Raw genomic sequence first — 18263 nt, forward strand, 5'->3', positions numbered from 1 at the left:
CTTCTCTACCTGACTTATTTTACTCAGCATAACACCCTCAAGTTCCATCCATTTTGCTACAAATGGCCAGATTTTATTCTTTCTCATTGCCATGTAGTATTCCATTGTATAAATATACCACGTCTTCTTGATCCATTCATCATTTGATGGACACTTAGGCCCTTTCCATGTTTTGGCTACTGTTGAGAGTGCTGCTATGAACATTGGGGTACATGTGCTCCTATGCATCAGCACTCCTGTATCCCTTGGTCTTACCACATTTCTAACAAGTACTTATTGACAAAAAAAAAAAAAAATCTAAAATCTAGAATCTTGGGTTTTATTTTTGCCAGAATTTATTAAAATTATGATTCTTTTTGCCTATCATATAAGTCAATATCTTAAGCTTAATTTTTTTAATGGAGATTTTTCAGAGTCCTCATCATTTGTTCTCTCTATATAAACGCTATGTATATTTTTGCTGTCTTGTAAATAACTGTTAACAGAAACTCATTTCACTACAAAAAAAGGAAATGATATAGGAAAAGAGAGAGAGCAAGGAAGGAAGAAAATATCATGAGAAACTTAACATTTCAAAAAACCTTTTTTTAGCTACAGAAAAAAAATTTTTTTTTAAAGTGATCTCTGTTGCGGGGCGCCTAGGTGGCTCAGTCGGTTAAGGGTCCGACTTCAGCTCAGGTCATGATCTCACGGTTTGTGGGTTTGAGCCCTGCATCAGGCTCTGTGCTGACAGCCAGCTCAGAGCCTGGAGACTGTTTCAGATTCTGTGTTTCCCTTTCTCTCTCTGACCCTCCCCTGCTCACGCTGTCTCTCTCTCTCAGAAATAAATAAAACAGTAAAAAATAAAAAATTTAAAAAAATAATAAAGTGATCTCATTGGGGCACCTGGGTGGCTCAGTTGATTAAGCGTCCTATTTCGGCTCAGGTCATGATCACACGGTTTGTGGGTTCAAGCCCCGCCTCAGGTTCTGTGCTGACAGCTCAGAGCCTGGAGCCTGTTTCAGACTCTGTGTCTCCCTCTCTCTCTGCCCCTCCCCAACTCATGCTCTGTCTCCCTCTGTCTCAAAAAAAAAGGAAAAAAAAAAAAAAAAGAAGTACTTTCAGAGGGGCCAGAACTGTGGCAGCCATATTCAAATCTGCCACAAGTCACAATGACAAGTAAGCAAATAAAGAGTAATTATTAGCTGATCTATAAAGGTAAGTGTGCTAACATGCTCAAATAGAATTATTTGACTATTAATATTCCATTTTCTGTTTCCTTCAAAAAAGAAGCTGTCACATCCACTCGAAAGGTTTGCATACCTGTCACATTTGTCTTTTGCCCTTTTCTTTTTCTCCTCAAACTGTTCCAAGAGGCCCTTTGATTGTCCAACTGACAAAGGAAGAGGAAATAAGCCTCTATCATTTGTATTTCCTCCAAATAGCTGGGGTTTTGTTTGGTATTTTGTGAAAATACTAGGTTCACTCTGTTAAATGAAAAAACAAAACAAAACAAACCACAGCATTTCATACATAAAAATATTTATAGCATTCACTATTTCTACATAACATAGTCACATTTAAGTGTAAACAATAACACTAAAAAACAACATGGCATGTATTTCCTTTTTATTTCATATACATCAGAAAATCTTATTAAAGAACCTTTTTTTTTATTAATAAGGTTTATGGCTTACCAACACAGAGATATTTAAAATATCAGCTAATTGGTGTGCCTGGCTGGCTTGATCAGGTAGAGCAGATGACTCTTACTCTCAGGGTCAGCTCTTGATTTCGGCTCAGGTCATGATCTCATGGTTTGTGAGTTCGAGCCACGCATCAGGCTCTGTGCTGACAGTGTGGAACCTGTTGGGGATTCTCTCTCTCCCTCCCTCTCTCTGCCCCTCCTCTGCTTGCTCTCTCTTTCTCTCTCTCAAAATAAATAAATAAATAAACTTTGAAAAACTTTTAAAAAATCAGTTGTACAAACTTGAAAGCAATAACTGAATTATTTATGCAGTCTCTGAAATATGTTAAAGTTTTCATATTAATAGGTTTAACTCAATTACTGTTGAACTAGACTTGATAAGTTTGACATGGACAGTAAGTATGCTGGCATGTGGTGAGCCAATTCCTGCATTTGAGGCAAAACTTACTCTGAAACATTCAAGGAGTACATTTATTACTTCATATCACTGGGTACCAATTTTTGTACTGAAATACTTATCTGAGAACATACCATACTATCTTAAACATTTTTTAATGTTTTTTTATTTTATTTCTAAGAAAGAGAGAGAGAGAGAGACACAGCATGAGCAGGGAAGGGTCAGAGAGAGACAGAGTTACAGAATCTGAAACAGGCTCCAGGCTCTGAGCTAGCTGTCAGCACAGAGCCTGACGTGGGGCTCGAACCCACAAACCGTGAAATCATGACCTGAGCTGAAATCGGATGCTTAACCGACTTAGCCATCCAAGTGCCCCCATACTGTACTATCTTAAAACGCTGACTTAATCGTATCCTTAGAGTCTCTGTTTGATGCAGGTTAAGTCCGTATATAAAGTTAAATCTAGTTTTAAACCAAAAAAATATATATATATGTAAAACTATTTCTGACCCACTAAAGAAGACAGATTGGTCTCAAAAAATCGAGGACTCAAGAGACTCTATTCTTGATTCTGGCCCTTATTCATTAACCAAGTCCTCAGAATCCTCATGTCCTTCTTCAAGGAAATGAAGGACCGACACTACTATAGCACAGTAGACTAAAAAAAGCATCTAAAGTTTCTTAGGAAAAAATATCCATATAAAATAAAATTTATGTTAATTTATTCCTATTTTTCTAAAGCTCTTCTTTCTTATGAAAATTTTACAAACAATAGTATGCCTTAGAAAACGTCATGCCATTTTTGGTTTTCCTAAGAGAGTCAAAGTACTGGCAATATTCTATATTGCTTTAGTAATAGAAGAAACTGCAAATATAAATATTTTATCTATTTCAGATTACCAAGTCTGATCCCAAGACAGAGTACTGAGTCACCACCAATCAAGCACAAATCCATTTAGGAGAGTAATTTTTAGAGATGTATAAATTCTAAAATAAAATCCAACATTATAGCTTATCTCCATAATGACTATGAAACGTGTGCAGAGAAACTTTGGAAATGAGACTTACGTCCAGAGAATTCTGTTGTGACTGTTTAGGATGTCTCAAGTAGACACCAAAGTCCAAGGGTGCTGACAGAGTCTCTGAACTTTCTGGACAGAACTGGGATCCAAAGAGGAATTGGGAATCACTGAGACTGGAGTGATCAGTCTGATTATTATTCCAGCTAGAGGAATTAGTGGTCCTGAAAGATTAAGCAAGAAAAGAAAAGTATAGCAAGTAGACAAACATCTTGAACAAATGAAATCATAATTTGTTCAGAAATCATATTCATTTCAGAATATCCTTAGGCAAAGTACTAATTTGTTCTGATCTCCTAAAACCCTGCATACTGCCAGTACTACACATAAAGCAACACAAAGAAATTCTGAATGTCAGACATTTTGATTACAGTAACTTGAGAACAATCAGATGGAAATTCAAACATTAAGGACTGACACTACTATTTTTGGTACAACAGCACTGTGGGCTATAACACCATTTTGGAGATCAAAGTTCCTGAAATCTTTAGGGGTTAAAAGAACATTATCTTTTAAGAAGTTGAATCTATTTGGGCACCTGGGTGACTCAGTTGGTTAAGTATCCGACTCTTGACTTAGGCTCAGGCCATGATCTTGCATTTTGTGAAGCCCCATGTTGGGCTCCGTGCTGACAGTGAACAGCCTGCTTAGGATTCATTCTCTCTCTCTCTCTCTTTCTCTTTCTTTCAAAATAAATAAATAAATAAATAAATAAACTTAAAAAAAGTTGAATCTGTTCATCACAAAGAGAATCTACATCATAGCACACCAAACAAGTATATAACTGAGTGTTATAGAAGGTGAATTAGAACTCTCATTAACTCTCCTAGACTATGCCTACAGGGAAGGAAGGGATCTGGATTAGAGGTAGAGTAGGAATCATAATAGAAAAAACACAAGACAGCTTAGTTATGGACTGAATGCTGTGTCCTCCCAAATTATTATGTTGAAGTTCTAATTCCTAAGGTGATAATATTTGGAAATGGGGTCTTTGGGAGGCAATTAGGGTTAGACAAGGTCATGGGGGCAGGCTTTCATGATGGAATTAAGGTCTTACAATAAGAGATACCAAAGTTTGCCCTCTCTCTTTTAACAAAAAAATTTTTTTAATGTTCATTTATGTTTGAGAGACAGAGAGAGAGCACAATCAGGGAAGGGGCAGACAGAAGAGACACAGAAGATGAAGGAGACTTCAGGCTCCGAGCTGCCAGCAGAGCCTGACGTGGGGCTCGAACCCATGAACTGTAAGATCATGACCTGAGCCAAAGTTGGACACTTAACTGACTGAATCACCCAGGCACCCCTCTTTTTTTTTTTTTAAAGTTTATATACTTGTTTTTTGAGAGAGAGCAGGGGAGGGGCAGAGAGAGAGAATCCCAATCCTAATGACCATGCAGAGCCCATGCAGGGCTGGAACCCACAAACTGTGAGATCATAACCTGAGTCAAAACCAAGAATTGAACTCTTGACTAACTGAGCCACTCATACACCCCTGCCCTCTCTCTTTCTTTCTCCTCCATGTAAGGACACAGAGAGAAGATAGTTGTCTGCAAACCAGGAAGGGAGCCCTTATAAGAAATGATCTGGCTTGCATTCACTTCTAGGACTTCCAATCTCCAGAACTGAGGAAATAAATTTCTACTGTTGAAACCATCCAGTTTAGGGTATTTTGTTATGGTAGCCCAGTAGACTAATACAGGCCTCATCCAAATTGAAGAATGTGATCAACTCAGATTTGTGCATAGGAGAATCCATTAAAAATTGTTTTTGAAACAAGGTGATGTTCCCTTTCACACTGTTAGTGTCTTAGTCTTGCTTTAAGTACTTTCAGCTGTGGACTTCCAACTTGCTTCCCATAGATATATACATTTAAACCTCACATATGGGGGTGGCTGGGTGGTTCAGTCAGTTGAGCGGCCAACTTGTGCTTTTGGCTCAGGTTATAATCTCACAGTTTGTGGGATCATACCCTGAGTCCAGTTCTGTGCTGGCAGCCAGAGTCTGCTTGGGATTCTCTCTCCCTCTCTCTCTGCCCCTACCCCACTTGTGCACATGTGCATGCACTCTCTCTCTCTCCCTCTCAAAATAAATAAACAAAACATTAAAAAAAAGATCTCAATAACAATTTGGGTTACTTAATGCTGCTGTGTAAGCTAAAAAAACATGCTTTTCATTAAAACACACAAACAGAAATCATTCCTTTTAAAAAAGCTAAATTAAAGTAATTACATAGCATATAAGTACATATTCCAAGCCAAAGGGACCATCATATATTAATGCAAGACAAAAAGAACCTAATAATTCAGCACAGGAAAGAGCAATTCTTTTCCTTTTTTTTTTTTAATTTTTTTTTTTTTTTTTACAAATAGTTTATTGTCAAATTAGTTTCCACATAACACTCAGTGCTCATCCCCACAAGTGTCCTCCTCCATGCCCATCACCCTCTCCCCCCCATATCCATCAGTCCTCAGTTTTTGTCAGCATTCAAGAGTCTCTCATGGTTTGCCTCTCTCCCTTTCCCCCACCATTTCCGCCCTTCTTCTCCCCCTTGTTCCTCCGTCAAGTTCCTCCTAATCCTCCTATATGTGCAAACATATGATATTTGTCCTTCTCTGCCTGACTTATTTCACTCAGCATAACACCCTCAAGGTCCATCCATGTTGCTACACATGGCCAGATTTCATTGTTTCTCATTGCCATGTAGTATTCCATGGTATAGATAAACCACATCTTCTTGATCCATTCATCTATTGATGGACACTTAGGCTCTTTCCATGTTTTAGCTATTGTGGAGAGTGCTGCTATGAACATTGGGGTACATGTGCTCCTATGCCTCAGCATTTCTGTATCCCTCAGGTAAATTCCTAGCAGTGCTATTGCTGGGTCATAGGGGAGTTCTATTGTTAGTTTCCTGAGGAACCTCCCACTGTTTTCCAGAGGAGCTGTACCAGTTTACATTTCCACCAACAGTGTGGGAGGGTGCCCGTTTCTCCACATCCTCGCCAGCATCTAGAGTTCTCTGTTTAAGAGCAATTATTTTCACTCATAGAACGATTATCTAAGATTAGCTAAGGTAATGGGATGCACACATATATTATAATATGGGTTGCGTAATCATTGCTCAAAATAGCTTAAATAGCTCTCTGTGACTCCCCTCTTAGGTTAAAGAGAATAATTAGCTGTGCTGGATTAAAAAAAAGAAAAACACACACCCAAAACCTGTAAGCTTACAGAAATCATGTAGGATTTACATCTTAAAGCTGTGATCGGGAATTTAACAAAGATAGATTTTTCTCTACTCTGTATCAACTGAAAGCATTTTTTTTTCTTTCTGAGAAATAAAAAGCACAATGCTCTAGGTATGCTGAATTAATAACTGTCTTCAATAAGGTATTAGGAAGAAAAGAAACTATCCAATAATAAAAGCATACTAAAAACAATTAGAAATCTCTTAAATATATACTATTTCTGGGGCACATCCACCAAGTTAGCAATGGCAGGCCCACTGCACGACTGATGGACACCAATGTAAGTACCTCAGTTGAGTAGTAGAAGGGGCAGTATTTCAGTGAGCCTTATCAACAGCTGGAGTAGCTCTTAACCCCACAGTACCTACAACCATACAAATGAACACATATCTAACCATTGTCTTGATTTTGCTCCTTGCCGTTTCAATAGAAATCACTCCAACTGAGGTGAGTTTCTAGATGTTAGGCCATTTCTAATTCTCACAGGCCTCATATTCCCTAGGTCCAGTTCTGGACACAGAATCACTGCTCAATCAACACACATAGATAAATTGACATTGCTTTTATCATCAGAACTTAGGCAAGAGGAGGGGCGCCTGGGTGGCTCAGTTGGTTAAGCATCTGACTCTGAATCTCAGCTCAGGTCTTGATCTCAGGGTCATGAGTTCAAGCCCTGCACTGGGCTCCATGATGGGTGTGAACCTGCTTTTTAAAAAAAAGAAAAGAAAAGAAACTAGGCAAAAGGAAAAAGACAAGTATGGGAGAGTGTAGCAGTGAAGGGAAAAGAAGGGGGAAAAGCTATATGAAGTAACCCTATTACTAATAAACTAATAGGAAAGGGAGCCTTTTTCAATGAAATCAGTATAACTATAAAACTTTCATTAAGTGTCAGAGTATAAAACCAGAAAACTTACCCAGAACCTGAGGGAATACTGAGCATCTCTTTGATATTCCAAACATTAAAATTCATTTCTTATGTTTAGCCCTATTAAAAAGAGAGGAATATTAATTTACAAGTTTAAGAAAGTATAACTTATCCCTAAAGATGATTTTACTGGTGACTGTCATATATAGATGAGGACATTTCAGCATCTATATTACCATCCAATTGGTGAAAATTCCCATTACCTATGTGTCAGAAACAGGTATTTTGGGGGCACCTGGTTGGCTCAGTGCCCAGTGCTCAGTAGAAATATGTGACTCTTGATCTCAGGGTTGTGAGTTCAACCCCCCACATTGGGTGTAGAGATTACTTAAAAATAAAATCTTTAGGCAGTGCCTGGGTGGCTCAGTCGATTAAGCATCTAACTTCAGCTCAGATCATGATCTCATGGTTCATGGGTTCGAGCCCTGAATCAAGCTCTGTGCTTACAGCTCAGAGCCTGGAGACTGCTTTAGATTCTGTGTCTCCCTCTCTCTGCCCCTTCCCTGCTCACACACTGTCTCTCTTTCTCTCAAAAATAAATAAAAATTTAAAAAATTTAATGAATACACATCAAAACATTTTTAAAAATCTTTAGGGGCACTTGGGTGGTTTAGTCGGTTAAGCATCCAACTCTGGATTTCAGCTCAGGTCATGATGTCACAGTTTGTGGGATTTAGCCCTGCGTCAGGCTCTGCACTGACAGCAAGGAGCCTGCTTGGAATTCTCTCTCTCCCCCTCTCTCTGCCTTTTTTTCTCTCTCTCAAAATAAATAAACTTAAAAAAAAAAAAAAAGTAGAGTTGGGATAACTGAAGAGCTATATGAAAAAAGATTAAGACTGGATCTAGTCCTTTTACCATACAATATAAAATATCCAAATGGATCAGAGATAATATAAAAATGAGATCATAAAAGCACTGGAGGGGAAGCTGATAAATTCCTCTATAGCCTAGAAGTGGGGAAAACTTTGACTCAAAAATCCAAAAGCGATAAGAGTAAACACCAATAAATTTGACTACATAAAATTTTTATTATTTTAAATTTATTATTAAATTTTAAAAAATATTTATTCATTTTTGAGAGACAGAGAATGAGTGGGGGAGGAGCAGAGAGAAAAAGAGACACAAAATCTGAAGCAGGCTCCAGGCTCCGAGCTGTCAGTACAGAGCCTGATGTGGGGCTCAAACTCATGAACCATGAGATCATGACCTGAGCTAAAGTCAGACGCTTAACCAACTGAGCCACCCAGGTGCCCCTGACTACATAAAATTTTTAAAAAGAACATTTTGTTTCAAATAAAAGTCTTACAGAAAATGGTCAAGACATGTGGGCCAACAGTTCACAGAAAAATAAATACAAAGACATATACATATATAAATGGGCAACCTCACATTAAAAGAGATGTAAATTAACATCATACAGATTTTGGGCATCTGGGTGGCTCAGATGGTTAAGTGTCCGACTTCAGCTCAGGTCATGATCTCACAGTTTGTGAGTTTGAGCCCCACGTCAGGCTCTGTGCTGACAGCTCAGGGCCTGGAGCCTGCTTCAGATTCTGTGTCTCCCTCCTTCTCTGCCCCTCTCCCACATGCTTGAGCTCTCTCTCTCTCTCTCAAAAATAAACATTAAAAAAATTTTGTTAAGGGGCGCCTGGGTGGCTTAGTCGGTTAAGCGTCCGACTTTCGCGTAGGTCATGATCTCGCGGTTCGTGGGTTCGTGCCCCGCGTCAGGCTGTGTGCTGACTGCCAGCTCAGAGCCTGGAGCCTGTTTCAGTCTGTGACTCCCTCTCTCTCTGACCCTCCCCTGCTCATGCTGTCTCTCTCTCTGTCTCCTAGAAATAAATAAACATTTAAAAAAAATTTTTTGTTAATCATAGAGATTATTTTCTTTGCTATAAAGGTGGTAAAAATGCAAGTATAATAATGTACTCTATTACTGAGGCTGGGAGGAAAGAGGCACTTTCATGCACTTCTGTTGGGAAGGCCTCTATGGAGGAGAATTTGTCGTTATCAAGAACATTTACAAATGTATTTACTGTTTAATCCAGCAATCCTACTTTTAAGGATTGGGATATATCCCAATAATACTTGGCAGAAATAGAAATTTATATATACACATGGCTCTTCAATACAATACCATCATAACAGCAAGACCATAAACAACCCAATGTCCATCAGTTGGTCAAACTATGGTATATTCATACAACGGAGTTTTATGGAACTGTTAAAAGGAATATATACTCTTATATATATATATATAAGATATACTTCAATATACTCTGAGAGTGACCTCCAAGATATATTGCTGAGCATACACACACACACAAAAACAAAAGGCAAGGTGAAGAACAGTGTATGCGGTATGTAATATTTCATCCAAAAAATGTCAAAGGAACATGAATATAAATAAATATACACACATAGCATGTGCTTTTTTTTTTAAGTAAGGAAAGAAGAAAGGCAAGGAAGAAGACAGACAGAAGAAAAATAGATAAATTGAAAACCAACAAAAATGTTTACCTTGGAGTGTACAAATAGGGTGGAAAGGCTAGAAATGAAAGCTAGACTTCTCCAAATATAGCAGTTTTTACAGTTTCAACTTTATTTTTTTTTTAATGTTTTATTTATTTCTAGGAGAGAGAGAGAGAGAGACAGCGTGAGCAGGGGAGGGTCAGAGAGAGAGGGAGTCACAGACTGAAACAGGCTCCAGGCTCTGAGCTGGCAGTCAGCACAGAGCCCGATGCGGGGCTCGAACCCACGAACCGCGAGATCATGACCTAAGCGAAAGTCGGATGCTTAACCGACTAAGCCACCCAGGCGCCCCTACAGTTTCAACTTTAGAATAATGTAAATACTGTAAGTATACAAAGCCACATAGTTATAAAACAAAATCAAATAAAAAATGGGAAAAACAAAGCAATTCCTACAAAGGAGCAAAATGGAACATACAAGCTGGTTATTGAGCCTCACAGGAAGAGTCTATTTCCTGTGCTTCTAAATATGATAATTTGATACTACATCTCTAGTGAAGTATAACCTAAGGAAAAAATGAATTGTAAAGGAATTTGTGTATTTGTTTTCAGTAATCATAGTGTATATATATATATATATATATGCATACATATAATATGTATATATACATATACATATGTACATGTAATCTCTATCAGAATACAACAAATCAATAATATATTAATGTCATCAGGAACAAAAATTTTCAGTGTATGAGAAAAGAGGCAGAAACATAAAATAAAGTCAAGCAAAAACCCTATAATCCTAGGTCTGAAATAAATAGAAAATTATTAGTAATTCTTGATGTACAACCCTAGCACCAAGCTTTTGGTCTTGAAATACCATTCACCACTAAAAGGTCTGGGGCAGAAAATGTACAACTTGAGCCCGGAACATCTTGTCCCAGAGAACAAGGAAATTATCAAAGACTACCAGGGCCAAAGATTATTGGAGAGCTAGCTTAAAGGACTTCCTCTGTTAAATTTATATAGTTATAAATTTATAAATATATAATCCTCATCAGTCACTTTGGAGGATAGGCAACCAATTTATTATTTTGAAAGCTGGTAGGGTAGACAAAAGAATCATTCATCTTACCTTCCTAGAATACATGCACCTCACATATAGATGTGAGAAAGTTCTTCTTTATAGAAGTATTCCAGCTAATAAACACAGAATGGATGGTACAATTAGATTATTACCATTTTGGAGTTCCAAAGAAAATAATGGGTCTAGAAAATTATCATAAATGGCTGTTTAAACCATGAAGTGAAAGGCTGATAGGAAACTTTATAATGAATAGATCAGGCTGAAAACCTAAACCCCTCAATTGATCTTTTATTCACAAAGATAGACACCAGCCCTAGTATGAACCTCTTGATGAGGTTCAACAGGAGGTGCCAAGCATTACCAAAGAAGTAAGTATACTTGCCAAAAATATTGAGCCTTAATCTAACTAACCTTCTAGATGTAAGGACCAGTACACAGAAAATACAGTAGTTAAACAGAACCAGTGGAGTGCAATCACCAAAATCCAGAGTGGTTAATTCTACAGTTTAAATGATCATATTCTTTTTTTTTTTTAATTTTTTTTTTTTAAATTTCTAGGAGAGAGAGAGAGAGAGAGAGACAGCATGAGCAGGGGAGGGTCAGAGAGAGAGGGAGTCACAGACTGAAACAGGCTCCAGGCTCTGAGCTGGCAGACAGCACAGAGCCAAAAAAGGGGCTCGAACCCAAAAACCACGAGATCATGACCTAAGCGAAAGTCGGACGCTTAACCGACTAAGCCACCCAGGCACCCCAATGATCATATTCTTTTAAAGCATAAGAGACAGGAAAAAAAAGAGAGATGGGAGACTATAAATTAAAAGAGATTTATGAACCACACCAACCAAATACAATGTGTTTAGATCCTGAATTATAAGAAAGCAATTAAGAAAATTTAAACATTGGCTAGCTACTTAATTATATTAAGAAATTGTTACTTTACAATTTCTTGGTATGGTAATGATATTGTGGTTATGATAAAAACATAGTCCTTATCTTTTATACATACATAAATTTTAAATGAATAAAATAATCTTTAAAAGTTTTGCTTTGCTTTAAAATAATGGAGATGGATGAGGGGACCGGAAAAGGGGTACAGACTTTCCCTAGGTTGATAATTGTTGAAGCTAGGTGATGGGTACATTGGCATTCATTCATCCAATGATTTCTACTCTTATATGTTTTAAATTTTCCACAATAAAAAGTTAATATATGAATGGATAAATGCCTATATTAGCTGACAACACCCAAGTTTTTACCTCCAGCCCAGACCCCTCTCCTGAACTTCAGACTCCTATATTCAAGTGCTGGCCTGACCTCATTACTTGGGTGACTAGTAAGTACCTCAAACCAACACATCCAAAACCAAGATCATTTTTTCCCCAAAACATTCTCCACCTACAGTCTTCCCATTCCAGTTAATGATAATTCTATCTTTCTAATTGCTCAGGCCAAAATCTAAGAGTCCTCTTTGACTCTCTTCTCACATCCAATCTGTCAGCAAATACTATGATTAATTCTTTTAAACATGTCCAGAATCTGTTCACTTTTCATTCCTTCCTCTATAGGTTTACCAGATAAAATATAGGATGCCCAGTTAAATTTGAACTTCCCAAATATTGCACAGGACACACTTGTATATTTTATAATATACATATAATATATATTGTGCATATATATTATATATATGATATATATACATTAGTACAAGTGTGTCCTGTACTACCTGAAATTCACATTTAACTTGGTGTCCTGTATTTTTATTTGCTAAATCTGACAACTTTAAGATTCAGAGTTCCTCTAACCTTAAGTCAGATCATGTTATTCCTCTGTTGAAACTCTCCACTGTTCCTACCTTACTCTAATACAAGCCAGAATTTCCATGATTATCTCTGGTGTCTCTGCAATCTTTCCTTAGCCTTGCTTTTTTCCCATCTACAATCCATTCCACATTTCTTATGGGGCTCCTCACTGTTGCTCTCCCTTGCTGGGCACTCAATCAGCTTCAGGCCCTTTCCCATACTGTTTTCTCCACTTGCTTCACTCCTCCTTTAGATTATCAGCATAATAGGCCAAACCACCTCCACCACTTCCAGGGTGTTCTTGCAAATTATTCAAAACTGGAGCACCTCAATAATCAATATTTCTCTGCTTTTTCTCCTCAGCATGCCATTATTCTAATACACTATATATTTTTAAAATGTATCTTGTTTTGTCTGTCTCAGCATACACACCCAAGCCTACAAGAATATAATGTTAAGCTCTTTGAGGATAGGTATTTTTGTGTGTTCTGTTCTCTGCTATATCCTCAGACTCTAGAAATTGTGCCTGACACATAAGAGGTGCCCAGAAAATATTTACTGTTAAATGAGTTGGTTTTTTTTTTAAATGAAAACTAAATTAGGGCAAGGAGTAAAACTTTCCAAGTATCCACAAATTTAAAAATATGTATGATGTCTCAATTATTACATTTTAAACCCCTATATCAGCACAGATTCATTACATACTTTAATAAAGAGGAAGAATTGAGGTAAATGTAGGATTCCTGACTCTTATGTTTACTTATTTCTTTGATAGTCTGAGTCTTTTTCTCCCATCCACACATTGGAAATTCTTCCTTCTAGAGTCTTGATTTAGAATCTAAACAATTTTATACACATCACTACAAGACGGTTATTATTACATCTAGAATGATAAATTCTCTTTCATCTTCCACTTCTGTTTATGCTGAGAAAAGAGAATAATCTATGCAGTATGTGGCTTGGGGGTTAGACTAACTACCCTGCTGCGGGTTCCAGACCTAACTTACTCCTACGAGGTTTCTTAAATATTGAAAAAATCCCATGGTTGCATCCTTGCCTATGTCTAAGGACCCCATGGGGCTTGATGTGCTCAGCCTCAGGTTTATCTCTTCTCTATGCACTTACTTGTCACCATGCTACCTATGATAGGCTTTCCCAGATGGCAGAAATCCCATCTGCCTAAACCTATCCTTGTAGATGCCAGCACACTAGATGAAGAGGTAGTCATTTTTAGGTAGGACACTAGGTAAATGAAAACTGAAATGCACACATTACAAACTTCCAAGGGCAGGCTTCTCTCTCCCTCTCATGCCTCAATCCTATTAGAAGAAGCATAAAAGCAGAGGAAAGGCTTAAGCGCCTGCAAGGACTATGACTGCCTCCCTAGAAAGGGCCTTGACAAGGGAGGAACAAATGGGTTAAAGAGAATGCCCTAAGGGGAAACACACCACCCCCACCATCTGGCCCCGTCTTCAACAACAGAGACTCCTGAGACCACAGTGTAAGGTCCTCCATGTGCTCTTCTGGCTCTTACACTCGGTCACAGAAAAAAACCAGTTCTCTCCCTCAGACTTTCTGGCCCTTTGGGCCTCAACCAGGCCCTCCCAAACCTCTTAGGGCCATTTGCTCTCATCTTCAGTCTATTTTCAAAGAGAGACACACTCTGGTCCTTTCCAAAGGCCTCCAAGGGATACTGTATAATTATAAGGCAAATCCCAGTCAGTTTCCCCGGGTTCCTGTTCACTATGACTTTCTGGGCCGATTCTCTTCCTTGCGTCTCCTAATCCCAGACTCGGGATGAGAGACTGTGGACACCCGGGAATCTGACAAAATCAACTCTCCAAAGATGAGCACAAAGGGGCGCCTGGGTGGCTCAGTCGGTTATGCGTCAGACTTCGGTTGCGGTCATGATCTCAAGGTTCGTGGGTTCGGGTCCCGCGTCGGGCTCTGTGCTGACAGCTAGCTCAGAGCCTGAAGGCTGTTTCAGATTCTGTATCTCCCTCTCTCTCTGACCCTTCCCTGCTCATCCTGTCTGTCTGTCTCTCTCTCAGAAATAAATAAAACATTAAAAAAAAAAAAAAAAAAAGATGAGCACAGAAAGTCTTGAAGAGCCAGAGCGGTCTTCCGTCACAGAGAAAGAATAAATGGCTAGGAATTCCAGGACAAGAATCAAGTTGGACAAGCCACCATCCCGAGAAACTCCTCGACGTCCCCAGAAATCTCGAACCTATATGCAAGGCCCAGTACGGCTCTCCGAATCCCCACCTTCACCCCATCCTCCTCCCTGCCCTCCTTGGCCAAACCCCTCCCGCCTCCACCTCTGAGAACAGCTCCCGCGCCCCACTTGGGGAGTCTCTGGTTTTACCTCAAGGCCACTCAGTCCCGCCGAGGTTGCCTGAGCATGCGTAGTCCCGCCCCCAGGGTCCTATCTGACCAATGGGGATTAAGCCCTGCCTCCTGGGCTCTCTTCCTCCGTCACGCTGGGTTAATGGTTTTAAAGGCTTTACCCGCACGTTCTTTGGCCAGGACAGGCAGCGTTCCTCGCGGTGAATACCGCTGCATGCTTTACCCGTCGCACGTGTACCTCTCAAAGTGTACCTGCGCGCTTCCACTGTCACAACCTGCTGCCACTCACACCTCACCCAGCATCCCCTCAGTAAGTCAGACTGCTCAGGAGTTACCTGACATACACCCTGCTACTTGTGGAGAGAACCCTGTGCCCAGCGGCTAGGACATGCTTCGGGCCCAAGTGGGCCTAACCAGAGCTGGGTGGCGGAGCCCCTGGGAAGAGAGGAGCTGTGGTCAACAGGGAACACAGAACTGGGTGCCTGGCCTGATGGGGAAAGGAAGGCAAGAAATAGTCCAAGGTACCTGGCCTGCTAGGTACTGGGGCAGCCTGAGGGCAGAGTGGGCAGGGGCAAAGGGTGTAGGGAGAAGGGGGTCTATGTAACTCTGCCTCTAATGTTTATAGATGGGCTTTAAAGTCGTGAAGTATAAAGAGTTCACCAATAAAGTTGCATGGATGGAAAACATTGTATCGAGCCCCAGGACACACACTTTAGAGGCCTAGATAAGGAAAAAGCAGCAAAGGACCCAAAGCAGGTGTGGTCAGGGACAGGGAAGGGACACCAGGAGAATGAGGTGCTGTGGAAGTCTTCTGGATCATCCTTAAAAGAGGAGGAGGAGACCGGGTGTGTTGTTAGGTGGGAAAATGGAGGTTTGATTGGAAGGCTCAGTTCTTGGATTCCCCAAGAAAGATTTACATGAGGATTCCCACTGGAATAAAGACAGCCAGAAGGAAAGTAGCAAGTACAAAGCAGTTTTTTAGTTTATTAAGATGGGAGAGTGGGCAGGCCCAGAGATGGCAACTGTCTTTAAGATGGTTGTCTTTTCTTTTTATGTTTGTATAGATTATGGATCATAGCTAGAGCCATCCCTGACTGAGGAGGGAGGACTCCTGCGGGTTGGGAGGGGGAGTTTTTGGCCCTAAAAGGTTCTTGCTGGAATTGTCTTGGCCATCTTGCCCCACAGGGGTTGGGAGTGTGAAACCCACATTGTAAATATATTACAGTGAACCTAGGGAGTCACTCTGGGGCAGAGGTTGAAGTGAGAGTATGTGTTCTGCACCTGTGGCTCTTGATCTGTCAGCCCCTGGAATGACAGATCTGCACCTGTGGCTCATGATCTGGAAGCCATAAGACTACGATTTTAAAAGCCACAAAGTTAGGCTGTTGTGCCCTCAGGCTTCTAATATGTCATCTATTTATCACAGTCCTTGCCTCAAGCTCTCATCTAACTGCATACTTCATCAATGTCAGATGCTCCTGTTGGGTCAAGGAAAATGAAGAGTAAGAATTAATTATGGGTGACTTTGACAGGGGCAGTTTTAGTTGTTGTAATGGGGACAAAAACCTGATTATAATTAAGTGTGTGGATTCAAGACATCTGATAAAGGACTGTTATTCACAATATATAAAGAACTCTTAAAACTGAACAATAAGAATACAACCCGATTTGAAAATGTGCCAAAGATCTAACATGTTGCACAAAAAAAGATATATAGATGGCAAATAAGCATATGAAAAGATGCCCAATATTTTATATCACTAGGAAAGTGCACATTAAAACAATAATGAGGGGTGCCTGGTTGGCTCAGTCAGTTAACTGACCAGACTCTTGATTTCCCAACTCTTTATATCGGCTCAGGCCATGATCTCATGGTTCATGAGTTCTAGCCCCACATTGGGCTTCATGCTGGCATTTTGGAGCCTGCTTGGGATTCTCTATTTCTCTCTGCCCCTCCCCTACTCATACTCTCTCTCTCTCTCAAAATAAATAAGCTTTAAAAAAATGAGCTAATACTCTACACCTGTCGGAATGGCCAAGATCCAAAACACAGATAACGCAAAATGCAGGTGAGGATGTGGAGCAACAAGAACTCTCATCACTAATGGAAATGCTAAATGGTACAACCACCTTGAAAGATTTTTTTGGCAATTTCTTACAAAACTAAACATAGTCTTATTATATGATCCAACAATCATGCTCTTTGGTATTTACCCGAAGGACTTGAACACTTATGTGCACACAAAAACCTGCACATGGATATTTATAGCAGGTTTATTTCATAATTGCAAACCTTAAAAGTAAGCAAGATGTCATTTTCAATAAGTGAATGAATAAATAAACTGTGGTACATCCAGACAATGGAATGTTATTAAGCCCTAAAAAGAAATGAGCTAGGCAAAGACATAGGGGAAATTTAAATACATCTTATTAACGGAAAGAAGCCAATCTGAAAAGCCTATATATGTAGGATTCCAACAATTTGACATTGTGGAAAAGACAAAATTATGGAGATAGTAAAAAGATCAGTGGTTGCCATGGGTTAGGGGGTTGGGAGGGATGAACAGGTGGAGCACAGAGGATTTTTAGGGCAGTGAAACTATTCTGTATGATACTATAATGGTGCATATGTGTAATTGCAGTATACATTTGTCCAAACCCATAGAATATACAACTCCAAGAGTTGAACTATGGACTTTGGGGGATAATCACATGTCAGTTTAGGTTCAGCAGTTACCACAAGTGTGCTATTCTAGTGCGAGATAGTGATAATAGGAGAGGTCATGCATGTGTGGGGCAGGAGGTGTATGAGAAATCTCTGTACCTTCCATTCAATATTGCTGGAAACCTAAAACTACTCTAAAAAGTCTACTTATATATATATTTAATATATTATATTATATTATTATAATATTATATATATATATATATATATATATATATATATATATTAGGGGCCCTGGGTGGCTCAATTGGTTAAGCATCTGACTTCAGCTCAGGTCATGATATCATCTATCTTCTGTCCTGAATTTTATGCTTATCATTTCTATGCATGTTTTATACTTTTAGTTCATATGTTTGTATCCATAAACAATATATAGCATTGTTTTACATGATTGAATCATTTTATAAATGGTATAATTTGTGCATATTTCTACAATTTGACTTTTTGACTCAGCATTTTTAATATATATCTTTGTGGATTTAAGTAAGTTTCTTATTGC

At 39.2% G+C, this 18263-nt stretch overlaps 1 protein-coding gene across 1 annotated transcript in view; it reads right to left on the reverse strand.

Annotated features, from left to right (window-relative positions):
* The window catches only part of IHO1 (interactor of HORMAD1 1), a 31541-nt gene extending 20532 nt beyond the window's left edge, over nt 1–11009 (reverse strand). The window contains exons 1-4 of the mRNA XM_039228305.1: nt 10943–11009; nt 7326–7396; nt 3153–3327; nt 1303–1466 (exon numbers count right to left, since the gene is read on the reverse strand). Coding sequence (XP_039084236.1) covers nt 1303–1466; nt 3153–3327; nt 7326–7381 — 395 coding nt within the window. The 5' untranslated portion in view covers nt 7382–7396; nt 10943–11009. The remainder of the gene's footprint in view (nt 1–1302; nt 1467–3152; nt 3328–7325; nt 7397–10942) is intronic.
* Between the last annotated feature and the right edge of the window lie 7254 nt (nt 11010–18263).

The sequence above is a fragment of the Hyaena hyaena genome, unplaced genomic scaffold (genome assembly GCF_003009895.1).
Source record: "Hyaena hyaena isolate Hyena2069 unplaced genomic scaffold, ASM300989v1 scaffold_30, whole genome shotgun sequence".
In the NCBI taxonomy this organism is placed as follows: domain Eukaryota; kingdom Metazoa; phylum Chordata; class Mammalia; order Carnivora; family Hyaenidae; genus Hyaena; species Hyaena hyaena.